Genomic DNA, 16,198 nt, shown 5'->3' on the forward strand with positions numbered 1-16,198 from the left:
ATGTGCCTTTTCAGTTTTTCCTATGTAAGTCTTATCTGACTAAAACTATAATTAAACTATTGAATTTATAAATTATACAAATAAGTCTGAATCTTCCACAGTTATGTTTGTATTTAATGTGTCTGAATAGCTTCATTGAATTGTTAAAATTAACATTGAATTGTTAAAATTAAAAGGGGTACACAAGCGAAGTCATCATCAAGGACCTGATGATATTTACTTGGACGACCTAAAGGCTTTGGAACCTGAAGTTGCAGCACTCTACTTCCCCAAGAGGTAATTTTGAACTAAAATTCAGTGTATCTAGGGTAATATTGCAGTTTCATTACATGAGCTATTAAATGTATTGTTTGTGTGCCAGTTCTGATAAAAAGAATTGCACTTCAGGTTTCTACCCTCCTGTGGAGTCATCAGTACTGGTCTCATTGTGATGAGAGTTTTCATCTTTGTAGATCCTGTATGTGCTGCAAACATAGAGGGTAGCAAGTTTAAACTGCAAATTCCATTTGCCCCATTACTGTGTTTTGCCATATTGCTGGCTCTAGATAAGCACACATCAGTTTATTTTTTGCATGCCTGTACATACTTTCCAATTATTTTTAATATCAAAAAAGACCAACAGAAATCCCACAAGGTCTTCCTGCAAGGCAGCTCAGTCTCAAAATTCATTCATTTGGGGTTTTTAAGAAACCAGAGCATTTTGTTTATGTTCCTGAAATACTCTCCAAAGGAGTAATTGTCTAGGAAGGCCTTTGTAAAAACAAGCTTGATAAGAAAGGTCTGTTGGTTTATGTCAAAACTAAAATTGTAAACTTTTCATTACTTACTTCAGATCGAACTAAGAACTCTTAGCCTTAAATGACGTGATTTATTTTTTGATGTCACTTTTCTATTGTAAGTTTTCCAAACAGTGTTCCAAAGGCATAAAGCAGTGCTGGTTTTGTAAGATACTGTACAGCTTTCTGGTAAAGTTTGAGGAGCACAGTATTTTTCTGCAGAATTATAATGTAGAGGACATTTTCCTCATTTAAATCAAATTTTGTTGTCGGCAAGAGAAATGTAATTATTTCCCAATTTAGGTGAATGTTAGGAGAACTGGAAACTGTCACTCTGGCACTATTATGAAGGGTTGGGGGGATTGTGTGGTTTTTTTGTTTGGTTGGTTTTAAATTTATGTTGTAAAATGATGTAGAAATACAATGGCACAATGATTATTTTTTTGAGTAATCATATAGTGTGTTCTATAACCTAAAATCTCTATTTTTTTTAAAAATAAAATACTTTTCACTTTCCTGTAGTGATTCTGATCCTGGCTTCAGGCAGTGGACAGAGTCAGATACCCTTTCTGGTTCCCAGTCACCCCAGTCAGTAGGAAGTGCTGCTGCTGATAGTGGTACAGAGTGCATGTCTGATTCTGCTATGGACTTGCCTGATGTTACACTTTCGCTTTGTGGAGGTCTCAATGAAAACGGAGAGATTTCTAAAGGTACATGAAAGACTGAAACACAGAGTAATAAAGCTCAGGCAGCTAAACTGATGAGGTGGCTTGAATGCTCTGATTTCCTCCTTACAAAGCTTTGGCTTATTACTATGCTCATGTTGATTAAAAGGGCATGGACAATCTTTCATTTTTCTAAAATTCTCAAGCTTTTGCCAAGCAGAGGTAGCAGAATTTAACCTCAAATTAATCAAGAACACTTGATATCCTGAGAAGTTTTCTGTCTCCTGTTTTGCACTACATACTTTCTATCTGACAAACCACTCTGGTTTCTGGCTGCAGTTACTTGCTTAGTCCTATATAAATCTTTACAATTCGTGTTCTTTCCAGTTGCTTGATAATTTTTCTTCTTTTTTAGTTTTTTAAGCAATAAAAAAGCTTTGAATGTTGCATTGGACTATCTTTTTGCCTGCTCTGCTTTTCCTGTCCTAATTGTTTGTTAACATTTAGAACTCTACCAGCTGATTCTCTCTTAATGCTCTAGTTTGTTTAATATTGAAGTTGTATGTGTTTTTGAGGGAGCTTTTAGGGAGCACATAATCTTCATGAACATGTACTGTAATGTTTTTAGTATTGCTTTTTTAGTGGTCATCCAGTCTCTAATGCATGAAGTGAAATTTAAATGTTTATTAATAAGACTCAGAACTGTTCTCTTGGTAATGTGGTAGTAATACTGGATTTGATTTGAAAAAATTATGCCTTGCTTGCAGGGATCTTACACTAAGTCATGGATTTCTGCAAACTTTTATAGAAACTAGTCATGAAAATGCATTAGTAGTTAGTGATAGCAGTAGTTTTTCAAACCTGAAAAGCTGACAATATCCTTCCCCCTCCCCTTCCAGTGTAGTATATAGGCTCCTTACCTACCATTATAATTTTTGAAGAAAGCTTGCTTAGACAAGCATGGCTTTTTTTTTTTTCCAACCTGCAAACTGAATTAGTTCCTATCTCCTCCTTATCCTCCCTCTTCTAATTTCTTAAGTTTAATTACTGTGACTGTTGACGTGGTTAGGGAGGAGGCAGTCACAAGGCCCTTGACAGGTAGGCCATGGTAGGATATCTTCAGTGATGTTGCAAGATCAGCAAAGACTCTGAAGGGACAGAAAGGGTTGTCCTAGATATAAACTAATCAGGCATCTTGGAATTTTGTGTTATTATTTTTAATTAGAGTCTGTTTCTATTGCAGAAAAATTCATGGAGCATATTATTACTTATCATGAATTTGCTGAAAACCCTGGACTCATAGACAATCCTAATTTGGTAATACGGATTTATAACAGGTAAATGAATTGTATCTTGTAATTTGGTCATAGAAGATGTCGTTTAAAATCTGTTCTTTAAAGTGAACATATTTCTCAGCTTCCATTGCAGTTTGTGTTATTGATGAATCTGTTTCTCAGTCTCAAAGAGAAAGATTTTAAACTGAAGATTAAATTTAGCTTTAACTGAAGTGACATTTTTTTTCTGCAATTACCCAGTGGTAATTGTTGAATTGTATATATTAAAATGACTCTGCTTGCAAAAAACAATAATATTAGTGGTTGGCAGTGAATATATATTTTCAGCAACAAAAGGGCAAGTTTGCATACTGATATTTATTGACATGTAGTCAGGTTTTGTAATTTCTTATCAATAACATGTTTTAAAACAGGTATTATAACTGGGCATTGGCTGCTCCAATGATACTGAGTTTACAGGTGTTTCAGAAGAGCTTGCCCAAGGTAAGTGGATAAATGTATACTTTTAAAAAAGATCTTGCTTGTAATAACACATGATTATCTCTTTGGTTTTTTATACAAATTAAAACCATCTAATTTTTCAGGCTACTGTTGAGTCTTGGGTCAAAGAAAAGATGCCAAAGAAGTCTGGAAGGTGGTGGTTCTGGCGCAAGAGAGAAAGCATGACTAAACAGGTTACTGAGATGTATTTCTATTTTTTTCTATTTCTATTATTCTGTTAGAAGGTGAAAAAATTGTTACTTGTCAGAAGTGCCTGAGAATGCTGCTCATGTAGCTCAGTGTCACTGATTGCTAGCTGAGTGTTACTCAGTGTTGCAGTGGTTATAGCTGCATTTGTGTATTTGCCCTTAAATACTGCATCTTTATTTGATGTTACTAGTTGCCTCAATAAAATTTGTTCTATTCAGCTCTTGTACAATATTCTTAAATTTCTTTCTTCTAAGCCATAAGCAGTTATCAGAGCTCAGTCACTGCAGTATGTTTTAGGAATGCACACACAAATAAATAAGTAGGTGCTGTGCTGCACACTAGATGTTGTGCTAAGCCGCCTGATTTTAGACTAAATTAAGCTTTCTAAACCCGGAGTATGGGCTTTAAATGTACTTCCCCAGGGGGAAAAAAAAAAAAAAAAAAAAGTGAATTTATAAGCTTAGAGGTTGACAGTTTCTTTAATGCTAAATTTGTCATGTTAACCTAGCAGTTCTCAATTTCTGGCATGCAGAGTTTTATTTCTTGAAATAATAAAAGGCTTTAGTGTATAATTTCTTCATAAGCTTCCTTTTGTTTAATAATTTATAGACTGAATGATTCTGGTACTTAACATAGTTTATACACTATGTTGATAGCTATTTGCTTAAAACTGCAAATTCACTTGGATCAATTGAAAATGCTTAAAATGTCAATATGTTCTTTATTATCCTGTTGCTTTAGATACCAGAGGCAAAAGAGGGGAAAACTGAGACACAAAGAGCAAATGAGCTGCCAGCAACTATAAAAGAGCAAGTTAATAGTAGGTGTGTTCTTGTCTGAAGACTTATTTTGTGAACTGAATAGTGCCTTTTCTCTTTTTGTTTAGTTTTTTTTTAATGAAGAATTCAGTAGGAATTTACTGTGAGAAGAAACATTTTCCTGTGAGCTGCTGTAGAGAATTAGTAAACAATGTAGCAAAATAATGTGGCAGCAAATATTATAGGAGCTACAAACACACTATAATTATTTCCTACATCCTGTTGTCTTCTTAAATCATAACATCACTGACAGAACAGAGACATACATGGTAACCTTTAGCAATGGGCCACAGCTCTGTAAATATAGTGGTATTGTTTCTGAGATGCTGTTTGTCATTTTATTTTTTGTGAAAGCCTGATATTGTATGAGTAATTAAAACCATGTGGGATTTTTTGTAACATTAAGTAATTGAAACAATAAAATAGTATTTATTACAGTGCACAAGTTGCCCAGGATTGTATTAGACAACTATTAGTGCTTAGCACCAAACTGTCCCAGTCTAGGCAATTTATTATGCATATTCATATTCTCCCATGATTTTGCAAAGATACTTGTAAATGTTGTTGGCATCTTAAAGATTGAAAAAACTGAATATGTTGTGATTTAATACTTCAGAGAAACTAAATGCTGCTTTTAATCTTGAAATCTCTAACGAGCAGGAAAATAAGTCTGTGAATAACCTTAAAAGGTGAGCTACTCCACTAACTCATCACCCACAGTTTAAATTGCATAGTAACTGTGGCAGCTTTTTTTAAAAACAAAGCACTGTTACCCCTTCAGTGTCCCTTCTCATCTGCAGTTTACCTAATTCATCAGCACAGTGTTAGTGACCACCTGTCACTGCATCTTTACTAAACCTGTCATTGTGGAGTCAGCTGGGAATAGTAATGTTTAGAGCCCCACCAATACTGGCATGCACTGCAAGTCTTCTTTGCTTAGTGGCATATGCTGGCTTTATCTGAGCATTCACTAGACCGTGGACTTGGTTAATCTGTGCTATCAGGCTAGTAGCAAAGCCTCAGCATAAGCAGATACTACTCTTGCATGAGAATCTTACACTGTTAAAGAAGGATTTTCTGTACCTTACATGTGTTCTGGTTGATGTCATGTTAGACCTCCAGAAGATGATTCTTCTAGTGATGAAGCATCACAGGAGTTGAAGGAATCCCTGAAGATGGATTCTGTCCCAGTAGAGCATCCACCCCATGGGAATGTTCCATCTTATAAGAAGTCACTTAGACTGTCTTCGGACCAAATAGTAAGTGGCATGTACCTGGGATGCTTCATGGTTCCACTCTCATTCTAAAAGGTGGACTTTTCCTGCTTTTTAAAAGTGGCATATACCTACATTTCACAAAGTAAAAGTGATCTTTGTGTTGCTTTCTTAGGAGTAGGAAAAAAAGGAGAAGGGAAATTTAAAATTTAAAAAGAAATTTAAAGTATATTCCTGTGAAAGTGTGGGCAGCTGCAGGGAGTTTTCAACACCCTTTTTTTCGGTGTTTGGATTAAAAAATAATAGTTTCCTATGAAGTTCTGTAATCAAACTTCTATCTTAAGATGTTGCCAGAAAAGTGGCATTGTTTGCTTCTGCAGTTTGGATATCCTGGGATCTGAACCCCTGTCTAATACATCTGACCATCTGTCTAATCATATACATTTGAATTGGTATGTAGATTATTCATTGTAGTCTCACTTAAAAGTTAGTTCTGCTACTGTTCAAGTGTATCGTCTTCATCAGGGAAGAGTTTTGAGGAAAGCATCCACTAAGTAGGAAATACTATTGCATACTATGGCACATTGGGAGTTCCATTTGATAGTACTGCAAGTCTACTGTAATAGCAAGAATGAAAGTTCAGAGAATGAAATATCAACTGCTGTAAGCAGATACAGGAGCTGTGGACCAACACATGGACCCAGACTGCAGCAGCTGCCAGCAGAACTGTGCCAGTGTTAAACCATGGTTCACTTTCTGATGAGTTAATCAAAGTAGACAAGGAGGAGGCTATGAACCATTTTCTGTAGCTTGTTTGTGATTGTAAAGTTTTGTGTGAGGGCAACTTCTATTTTCAATTGTTTTTTTTATTTATTCTAAAGGCAAAGTTGAAGCTCAGAGATGGCCCTAATGATGTTGTTTTTAGTATTACAACCCAATATCAAGGGACTTGCCGTTGTGCAGGAACAATATACCTCTGGAACTGGAATGATAAAATCATCATATCAGACATTGATGGAACAATAACCAAGTAAGTATCTTTGTTGTGGTCTTTTATCTTTTTTTTAAAAATCTTGCTTTATTGATACTATGATGCTTTTCAAAATAAGATAAAGAAACTTGAAGACTATTAAAGGATATTCATTAACAGTCCATGAAAAAACTTCTTTCTTTGATTTTAATCTGTACTTGCCTTTACAGCAAGCTAAAAAATGTCTTCTAAAAGAATAATGCAAAGATGGTGATGTTTACCATGTGACTGTTCCCTCTAGGTCAGACTTCTTCAGGTTTAGCAGCCATAGGTTAACTGGGAAGCTCACTTGTGTTGTATGGCCCCACTAATTGCTCTGTCTGGAGTAGTTTCTGACTCTTTTGAAATAGTTAGGACTTTTTGCAGAGACAATTCTGTAAATACAATTGTGATTGTGTATAACAAAACTCAGAGTATCAGGTACCTCTGTGTTTGCTTTTAGGTCTGATGCTTTAGGACATATCCTCCCTCAGTTTGGCAAGGACTGGACTCACCAGGGCATTGCAAAACTCTATCATTCCATAAATGAGTGAGTATGCAATCTATGAAGCAATTAGGCTTTTCTGGGATTTGGGAATTAATGGACAGGTAATTGGATAGTTGTTAATAATTATGCAGTTTATTAAAATTTGTCTAAATGTTGGGAAGTGAACTACTACTGTCATTTGCAAACAAAACTAAGTTCTTTCCCCAGATGTATACTTCTACAGGAATGCAAGCCACCACTTTTACTGGTTCCCTTCTCAAATGCTTGATTTTGTATTTTATTTTTTAAAAGTGTGTGTGATAATTTTGTGACTACAAAGGAGAACCGTAATAGAAATAATTTCTCAAATAGTCATGCATGTGTCTGTTTTCCACCAACTCAGGTTGATCACAAAGCCTTTTAGAAACATGGTACAGTGTAAATTCAAAACTGAATAGTGTCCTTTCAATGCATAAGTGTTCTGTGTTTTAATGGGTTTGCTACTAAACTCAAGTGAATGCTGCTTAGGATAGATTTCATGCTCTGGAACAAGTCTAATTAATAACTTGCTACTGTCACAAAGGGTAATAGTTTGGTGGCCTGGCTCAGATTTTCTGTCGCTTTGTAGCCTTTCTGACATAAGCTGATGCAGTTCAGTAGAACAGTGGAAAAGTTACTCTGCAAATTGGCAATTTTCCCTTCCCTTCTCTGGGTTAGTCAAATGAATGTGCTCACCTTGTGATCTGCAAGGACCTGCAGAGGCAGCCCATGTGCCTTGCCTCTTGCAGCAGTAGTGAGGTGTTTGCTTAGTTCAAAAGTGTTGTAAACCACACTCTTATCAATGTACTGTTCCTCTGAGAGGTATATTGCCCTATAATATTTAACTCCAGTAACTTAAGGCAGAATAAACCTCCATAATTCCTTGCCTTTCAGATTTGGTCCTTTATTTTTGAAAGAAGCTTGTTAAACAGAGTGATGCCAGAAATAATACTTGCTACTGAGGAGGATCACAGGATGATCAGCTGTTAAAAGCTCCAGAATTCACTTAAAATAACCCATTTGTATCTTTGTTTTATAGCAGTATTTCTTCCCCATAATTATTTCGGGTCTTAAAATCTCTTGCTGACCTTCGTTCTGTGCCTAAATTTCATCTGTGGCCCTTTGTGGTCCATGGGAGATAACTTGAATGTTTGAGCTTTGTTTGATTTTCTTTTTAAATTCAGTGCATAATAGGAGAGTGGTTTTGGAATTATTTGCCAAATTGAATCAAGTCTTTGAAAATGCACATAAACACTCAAGCCTTTTGTGCATGCACTGACTGTATACAAATCTGTGTAACAGATGAACCTACAAAGTCTGCAGGAAAAATTTAGGGGCTTAATGAATGCTTGTTGTTATCTGTCCTTCACTCTGCACTGTGAATTCTGCCAACAGCCTGAAAAAGACAAGAGATCTGGCACCCATTATTTTGTGATGCAGATAATTTAAATAATTGCTGTCATGCTACAGCTGGGCTGAAAGAAGCTGAATAAAACCAATGTGCCACTTAAACACAGTCTAGTCCACCTAACTGAGTATTACCATCCCTGTGCTTTTTGCACTTGGTTTCTCTGTTTTGATTGTATATTTAAACTACAGATTTTTTAGCAGTAGAACAGTCTTTTCCTTTTGTGTGTGCAGAGAGTAGTGCAGCATGTCAGTACCTAAACTGGTGCCTCTGGTCATTGCTATATTTGTGTGCTGATCTTTGCTAAGAAACTCTTCAGCAGAAATATGAACTAAGCTGATAATTGTTTTTCTAGAAATGGCTACAAGTTTCTGTACTGTTCAGCCCGTGCTATTGGGATGGCAGATATCACCAGAGGATATCTACACTGGGTGAATGACAAAGGAACAATTCTCCCCAGGGGCCCTCTCATGTTGTCCCCCAGCAGTTTGTTTTCTGCCTTTCATAGGTAAGCATTTGGGATTTCAATCATTTGTTCCCTCCCCATTTCAGAAAAAGAAACAGATTAAAAATACTTGGCATGACAGCTGTAACCAGTGTTCCACTCTGGGCTAGATTTGTATTGAGTCTTGATGTCCCTCTAGTGATCATTTATAAATTCCTTGTTTTGTCTTTCACTTGTATACTTCTGTTTCTGTAGGCATGTCAGAAGTGGCTACAAAACACAAAATATCAGTCCTAGAGGAGCTCATTTTCCCTTCTTTTTATTTCTCTATTCCGTGACTGATTACTGTTAGGTTCTGTTTATATCGGTATGATTGTGTCTGCTGCAAGGGTTGTAGTGCAGTGCTACTGCACAAGATAGAGAGAAAAGAAAGAAGTCTGCGAAACACAGACTGCCGTGTGAAATGATCTTGTGATATTGGGAGTGCTCCATATATAGCTACTTAAAAGTACTGTGGAGTTTAGGTATGGTTCAATGCAGTTTATCTTTATGGACCAGCCATAGTCTAACCATTCTTGATGGGAATAATGGAAAAGTCTTTTTTGTTTTGTTTTTGGTGAGAATGACTCATTCATGGATAGCAATGACAGCAACTTCTAGTAAGGTCATGGGCCTTACACACTTTTGTAAGACACAGAAGTTGTAACCAGCTTATGTGTACTTGACTGGTTCTTCTGATTCAGATAGTCATCGACAACAAAAGCAGTTCCCAAACTTTGTTCACAACTGGGAATTCCATCCTGTTTACTTAGCCTATGCACAAGTTATTTGCTTGGGTTTTTTTACTATGGGTGTTGGAAGACAGTGAATGTTTGATTGTCTTTTGTGCCATTCTTGGAGATCTGTTTACCAATGTCTATATAACTACCAATGTTAGCAACAGGAAGCAAAGAGAATATAAGTATCAGATAAATGGGGGAAGGAGGATATCCTCTATCAAATCTTGATACAGAATTTGACTATTGAAATTTTATTTTAGGGAAGTAATAGAAAAGAAGCCTGAAAAGTTCAAAATCGAATGTTTGAATGATATCAAGAATTTGTTTGCTCCCAGTAAACAGCCTTTCTATGCTGCTTTTGGAAACAGGCCCAATGTAAGTCTGCCCCTTTCGTTTTGAAGGGTTAACATGCATGAAGTACTTGAGAAGCAAAAAGAAAAGGCCTTTCGTTTTTGTGTCCATGAAAATTTGAATACGGAAATGGGACACTGGTGCTTTTATGGCTTTGGTCAGGAAAAGCCACAAGCAGATACCCTAAATAAAAGCTGCTACAACTACTTACATGTGAAAGGTTAAAGGTGCATTAGTATTCTCAGAGTTTTATTAAGTATGTGCCACCTTTCCAAATTCTCTTTCAGCATTTTTGACAGCTTTATGACCTAAGGGCATTAATTCAGTGCTCTACAGTCTTGAATTCTTTTTCCTATCATAGGGTTCCTGTATTTTCTGTGCAGCTCAGTGCTGCTGTAATTGAGCAAGAGAGAAAGGGGTATTGTAGAATATTGTCACAAGGAATAGTATTGTGTCGTACAAACTTCATGCATGTTTGTTGTCCTAGACTTGGGAGCAGGGGGAATATTTTGTTACGGTGTGTGTGTTTTGGGGGTGAGGGGGTGGTGGTGATGTGTGTTCTGGTTTTTGATTGTTGTTCAGGGACTTTTTTTAAGGGGCACTTTTACTGTACGGTTTTTGGATCAGCTTTTCTCATTCCTTGGATAAATTGTTAGATCACATTCAATAAGGAAATGTTGAAGCATGTGCTTTTCTTCATGCTTTTTGCAGGATGTATATGCCTACATGCAAGTGGGAGTTCCAGACTGCAGAATATTTACTGTGAATCCAAAGGGTGAACTGATCCAAGAACAGACTAAGGGAAACAAATCCTCGTAAGACCATTTTTGTTATTTCAGCTAAAGAAAGGATTTAGGAATGAGATTACAAAATAACTGACTGCATTTGTGACCTTGATCTCCTGTTACATATGACATGTTTAAGAACCATTTTTGCCAGAGACTTAGGGCTTTGGATTCTTGACTGAAACTTTTCAAAGTGAAAACTGGCAAAATAAAATTGAAAATTCTTTCTGCAGTAGTGGGGCCTTATTTCAGTACAACTTTATGGTCGAGACTTCTAAAGCTTCTTTTTGGCTACAGCTGAGCAGTGACTAGACTGTTAAATAATGGTCTTTCTTCTGTTTTAATATAGGTATTACAGACTAAGTGAGCTTGTGGAATATGTATTCCCATTGCTTAATAAGGAACAGAATTCTGCATTTCCGTGCCCAGAATTCAGCTCTTTTTGCTATTGGAGAGAGCCTCTTCCTGACCTTAACATGGATGACCTGGCCTGAAAAAAACTACAGTTTAAATGTGAAGAACTTTCATAATGAAAATGCTAATTTATATATTGGTACCGTAAGTCTTACTAAAGAAATCACTTTAACTTCATTGGTTTAAAACAAAGAAAATGCAAAGCTACTGTCTATTTTTTGGGGTGTGTGTGGCTTTTTTTGTTTGTTTGTTTCTTTATTGCTTGTCTTTATATACCTGTTCTAAGGCACTTGAGATTGGCCTGTCATTGATGGTTGTGGTACCCAAGTGCTTCAGGGCAACTAAATGCTGAGGTAAAATATTACTTTGCATTTTCATCAATACAGACCTTATTGTAAACATAGATTTTTTTTTTTTTAAATTTGTCTTAATAGTGTATTTTCTAAAATGAAGCCAAAAAGTATATGGAAACTGCCAAATAGAATGTCAGACCGATTGCTAAAAAAAGTGGTGTTTACTGTTCAGATGGGCAATTAGGCCATTTTTTAAAGGAGCCAGAGCCTAAGACCAGTGTGCTCTTTCTCAGCTGAAGTACAGAAAATGTATAGACCTTACTAGCCTGACAGACTCTGAAGACATAAAAATCCTCTGTAAATGTAAATATGCCTTTTGTTACATGTACAAGACTCTGCTTGTACAATTCACGCTCAGACTAACTGCTTATTACTCCCTTTTTTTTACACACAATGTTTGAACTATTTCATGAGCTTGTTAAAATGGAAGTTGTCTTCATACACTTCTATGGCTTTTGTTGTTTTCAGGCTGTGCTGTGTCATGTTAAATTTCCATCAAGAAAAAATCTTGAACATTTCTGTAAGAGCTGGGGAACTGGCATTTGTATTTCCTTATTCACCACAGAGATGATGCGTATGTGTGTGTATGCTGTGTAGGCCAGTAAAACGTGTGTACAGAATATATTCAGGGAATTGTAATACTAAAAAAAATATGTATTTAATTTTGTAATTGTCTACTGCAGGTCTTTCCAGAATTCTGCATTGCAGGTTTTCAGTAGCTGGAAAGAAATACAGCTCAATAGTGAGATTCCAGCTGTGAGAATGGTTAAATGCTGCAGAGCAGAATAATAAAACCTTTTCTTTACTTTTTTTTCTTGTTAAGTTTTGGGCTATTCATGACCATCATGCTGGTCATTCCTCAGGTTCCCATCAGAGCCTGTGAACAAATTACATTCCAAGTCTAGTGTTTATCAGCTGTAAAAGCAGCTAGTATTTCTCTCTCTCCAAAAGTACTTGAAGGCAAAGGTAGCTGCTTTTTAAGTTGAATTAGTGCATTTAACCTCCTTTGGACAAAAGTATGGTGAGAATGTATCATTCCACCAGCCCAGAGGGCTTAAGGTCTACAGTCATTTAAACATCAGTCCTGGGCTTTCGGGGTGTGCAGTCTTTCCTGTCACTCCTTAAGCCAGTTCCTGGGTCCGTGTATTAAAGATCCTTTCAGGGGCAACATCCAGAATTTCCACAGGCTTGGGGTAAGCTCTTCCCTGTACACAGCTCCCAGTGGGAGCAGGGAAGAGTGAGTGATCTTTAGAAGGCATTTGTATGGCTTCCAATTGGCTTTTCTAGGAAAGGAGCTCACTCTGTTTCACTACCTGCGGAAGAGTACCTTTAGAGGATTTTGTGCCCCTCTGGGAATATTTTCTTTCCTTTATCAGGCTGAGAGTCTTAACCCACAGTTCTGATGTAACACCACCTAGCACTAGACAACTGGTGAACTGCTTGGGGGGATCATTTTTAGATTACTATATAACTGAAGTTACTTAATCCCCCTTATAAAACTCTGGTGTATATACCTGTGTTTATAAAACATTGGATACAATGTGGAGGCAAGCAAAAAGCTCCAAAACATGGAATCTCTCTTTCAAAGCAGGAGTTTGAGATTGGGGAAAAAACCCATACCTGTCTGTCACGGTGTCCTGTGCATCCTTGTTCTTGTGCTGTGAGAACAATTCTTGCTGTGGTTCCCAGCCACCAGTGTACTCGATGTCTGAGTGGATGTCACAGGATGCAATTCAAAGGCTATTTTGCTCTTACCACTTGGGGTTTTTTTACTGTTAGAGGCTTAATACATACCAATATGTTTGTTTTTCCTTTTCTTACCTTTTATTCCATAGAGTTCATTAGAAACTGAAATTTTCCTGGTCACAAAGTGCTTTGAATTTCAATGGGATTTGAGCTTTTAAGTCACTTGAACACTTTTAAATAAATAGATAAATAAGAGCCCAACATAATAAAGTATTTTAATTACTAGATGAAATATTCTATCTAAAGTTCTATTTTGCATAACAGGAGTGAAGCAGCCTTTGCTAAAACAGTCCTTTTTTGGATGTCAGAATTTTCTTTGCCATGCTTAACTTACTTTTGGTCGCCCTGGTATTACACAGCTTTTCTAAAACTAAAAGCACTTCACAAAACTACAGTGAGTTTCCAAACGGGACAGATTGTTTACCAAGTTTCGGCTATGTATTTCTTGGTTAATTTTCTTTTTTTTAAACTTGGTTATTTTTTTTTCTCTTCACTTCAACTCCCTTCATCTTTTCAGTGTCAGAAAGATAAGCTGTGGATTTCAAGGTGGGGACTTCAGAGTAAATGAGCAGTGTGGAAAAAATAGTATCAGGTGTATCTCCAAGTGCATGTACATTCACCTGGTATGAATATGGGTGTTGTGTGAGTGTAGAGAGCTCCTCATTCTGCTAACATCATTTTGCTTTGTAGGAATGTCCGAAAAGTTGCTCAGTTAAAAAATTTGCTTTGTTGTTCTGTAACAGCTACAGTTTGATATTTGGTTTTTTGATAAAATGTAAGTGTTCTTCAGTATTTCTGATATGAGTAGGGCAGGGGTTTGGTTTGTTTTTTCTATATCTGGCTTGTATTTGAAGCTTTTCAGATTGTTGTTTCATCTTGTTTAGGGACAGAACATGGGGGCACTGTACCTGTCAGTGCATATCGACGTCTTTTGGACTGCTGGGCACTTTAGTGACTCTAGAGAAGACATCTTGTTGCTATCAAACTGTAGGCTTGTGCTGCAATATTAATGTGAACTGGGGAAAATCAGAATTATGCACTAGCCTGTCCTTTGATACCTTAGTCGAGAGAAGTGGCCTGAAACTAATGTTTGAGAACAAGTTGTGCTACACTGATTTAAAATTAGCGCAAGCTAAAATCATTCTTTCTGTGAAAGAGGAACTTGTACGTGTGCGTGCCTGTGGGCACATGCACACACCCCTGTTAAGACTGTGTTGTTGAAGATGCAGATCCTCTTAGTGTTGGAACCTCTCAAAAGTTGAGTCAATGACACCTGTCTGGGAGTAAATAAGGAACATTGCAATTCCAAACTTGTTAGTGACTTGGACAATACCCATTTCTATAATGATTTAAAGATCAGCAATTTTTAAGGGGTGCACATTTCTGGATTTTTTTTTTTTTTTTTTTTACTGTACCAAGCATGATTGTACTTCAAAAGATTGGGCTTTCATTACCAACAGTATACAATTGCATGTGCAATCTTGGCTCATGTCTCCTTAGCTCTCTGTCGTAAGTATACTCCTAAAACCTTTTCTTTTTCAACTGGAAAAGTTTTAACACTTGTGTCAACTCCGTCTCATGGAACTTCTGAAGCAAACTCTGAATCTGCTTATGGTAAAGACAACAGAGAGGAGTTGTCATATTAATATTTCATACAAGTCTTCTAGAAAATGCTGTTATATGAATGGTTTAAATGACTGTAATGCAAATTCATAATGAAACATCAAAAATACATAGTGAATTTGAGATGCCTTTAAAGTGTCACTTTTGCCTGAAGAAGTTTGAGTTTCCAAAGTTAGAATTTGCTGAATAGAATGGAATTGTTTGGGATTTTTTTACAGTGTTAACTACATCCAGATGAAAGTTAAAACATTGGTTTATTTTGAGGGTGGGAAAACTCTCTTCAGTCATTTGTTTCATTTTTGTCTTGAAGATGTGGAATACTTGATTGTTAAGGAACCCAATCACTAATAAGATAGTGTGTTTAAAATGTCAAATCTTTGATCATACCAATACAGTGGTTTTTGTTAAGACTGGACTGTCTTTGGTGCAGCAACGCACACTTCAGTGCAATGTTTATTGGTGTTTCAGAACAATGTTATCACAATAAACAGACTTAAAGTGAAATTTCTTTTTACTTTGTGTTTGGAAATTCCATTATTGCATTGCTAACTTAGTAAATGTGGGGTGAGTTATATTCATGTTTACCATGGAATTCAGGTTGCTCTTCTAAGGACTAAGATACATTTGCTTTCTCACACTTTGTCACGGTTGAGGTGGATATGCGACACGTACTCCCTTCTGCAGCTCTTGAATACTTGCACAAATTGACTGTGAATGATCAGATAGATTCATGCAACACATACCCTCAAAGTCCTCACAACCATGCCCATGCACTAAAAGCAAAAAATCAATAGTTTTAGTGAAATAGATCTGTACCCACTACTGGGCTGTAACACAAGGACTTACTTAGTCAGCAGATAATACTCACTTCCAAATGCATGATGTATCCTCAGGAAACAGTGCAATCCTGATTTCAATCTCCTGGTTGCAGCAGGGGAGCCCTTACCCTTCCATTCCCAGTGCATTTGAAAGCTGTGGTGGGTGCCAATGGGCATTTTGTTTCAAGTTGCTTTCTTACGCTTTCCAGTTGCAGCCCACTCCACTTCCTTGACTATTTGTAATTTTTCTTGTCTGGCTGGTTGGCTTCACCAAGCTGACTAGAGCCTCAGCAAAACTGCACAAAGTTGCTGCAAGTAACTGTGTGTACACTGAAAGGAAATGTGGTGAAACACCACAGAAAATCCTTATTGCTTTGAGTGGTCAGCATAGAAATGTCTTCACTGTCTTGGAAGTCTTACTAGCAAATTAAAATAATGAGGCAGGTTTTTTAACCTTTTTTTTTTTTAATGTGGTGAAAATTG

The 16,198-nt window shown here is 36.7% G+C and overlaps 1 protein-coding gene across 1 annotated transcript in view; it reads left to right on the forward strand.

Moving 5' to 3' along the window:
• Positions 1 to 11,265, forward strand: part of LPIN2 (lipin 2) — a 32,911-nt gene extending 21,646 nt beyond the window's left edge. The window contains exons 8-20 of the mRNA XM_009077873.1: positions 177 to 276; positions 1,299 to 1,486; positions 2,685 to 2,778; positions 3,150 to 3,219; positions 3,321 to 3,410; positions 4,168 to 4,250; positions 5,359 to 5,503; positions 6,340 to 6,488; positions 6,931 to 7,017; positions 8,757 to 8,909; positions 9,886 to 10,000; positions 10,688 to 10,791; positions 11,111 to 11,265. Coding sequence (XP_009076121.1) covers positions 177 to 276; positions 1,299 to 1,486; positions 2,685 to 2,778; positions 3,150 to 3,219; positions 3,321 to 3,410; positions 4,168 to 4,250; positions 5,359 to 5,503; positions 6,340 to 6,488; positions 6,931 to 7,017; positions 8,757 to 8,909; positions 9,886 to 10,000; positions 10,688 to 10,791; positions 11,111 to 11,255 — 1,523 coding nt within the window. The 3' untranslated portion in view covers positions 11,256 to 11,265. The remainder of the gene's footprint in view (positions 1 to 176; positions 277 to 1,298; positions 1,487 to 2,684; positions 2,779 to 3,149; positions 3,220 to 3,320; positions 3,411 to 4,167; positions 4,251 to 5,358; positions 5,504 to 6,339; positions 6,489 to 6,930; positions 7,018 to 8,756; positions 8,910 to 9,885; positions 10,001 to 10,687; positions 10,792 to 11,110) is intronic.
• The last annotated feature ends 4,933 nt before the right edge of the window (positions 11,266 to 16,198 follow it).

Source organism: Acanthisitta chloris, unplaced genomic scaffold (genome assembly GCF_000695815.1).
Source record: "Acanthisitta chloris isolate BGI_N310 unplaced genomic scaffold, ASM69581v1 scaffold6917, whole genome shotgun sequence".
Lineage (NCBI taxonomy): Eukaryota > Metazoa > Chordata > Aves > Passeriformes > Acanthisittidae > Acanthisitta > Acanthisitta chloris.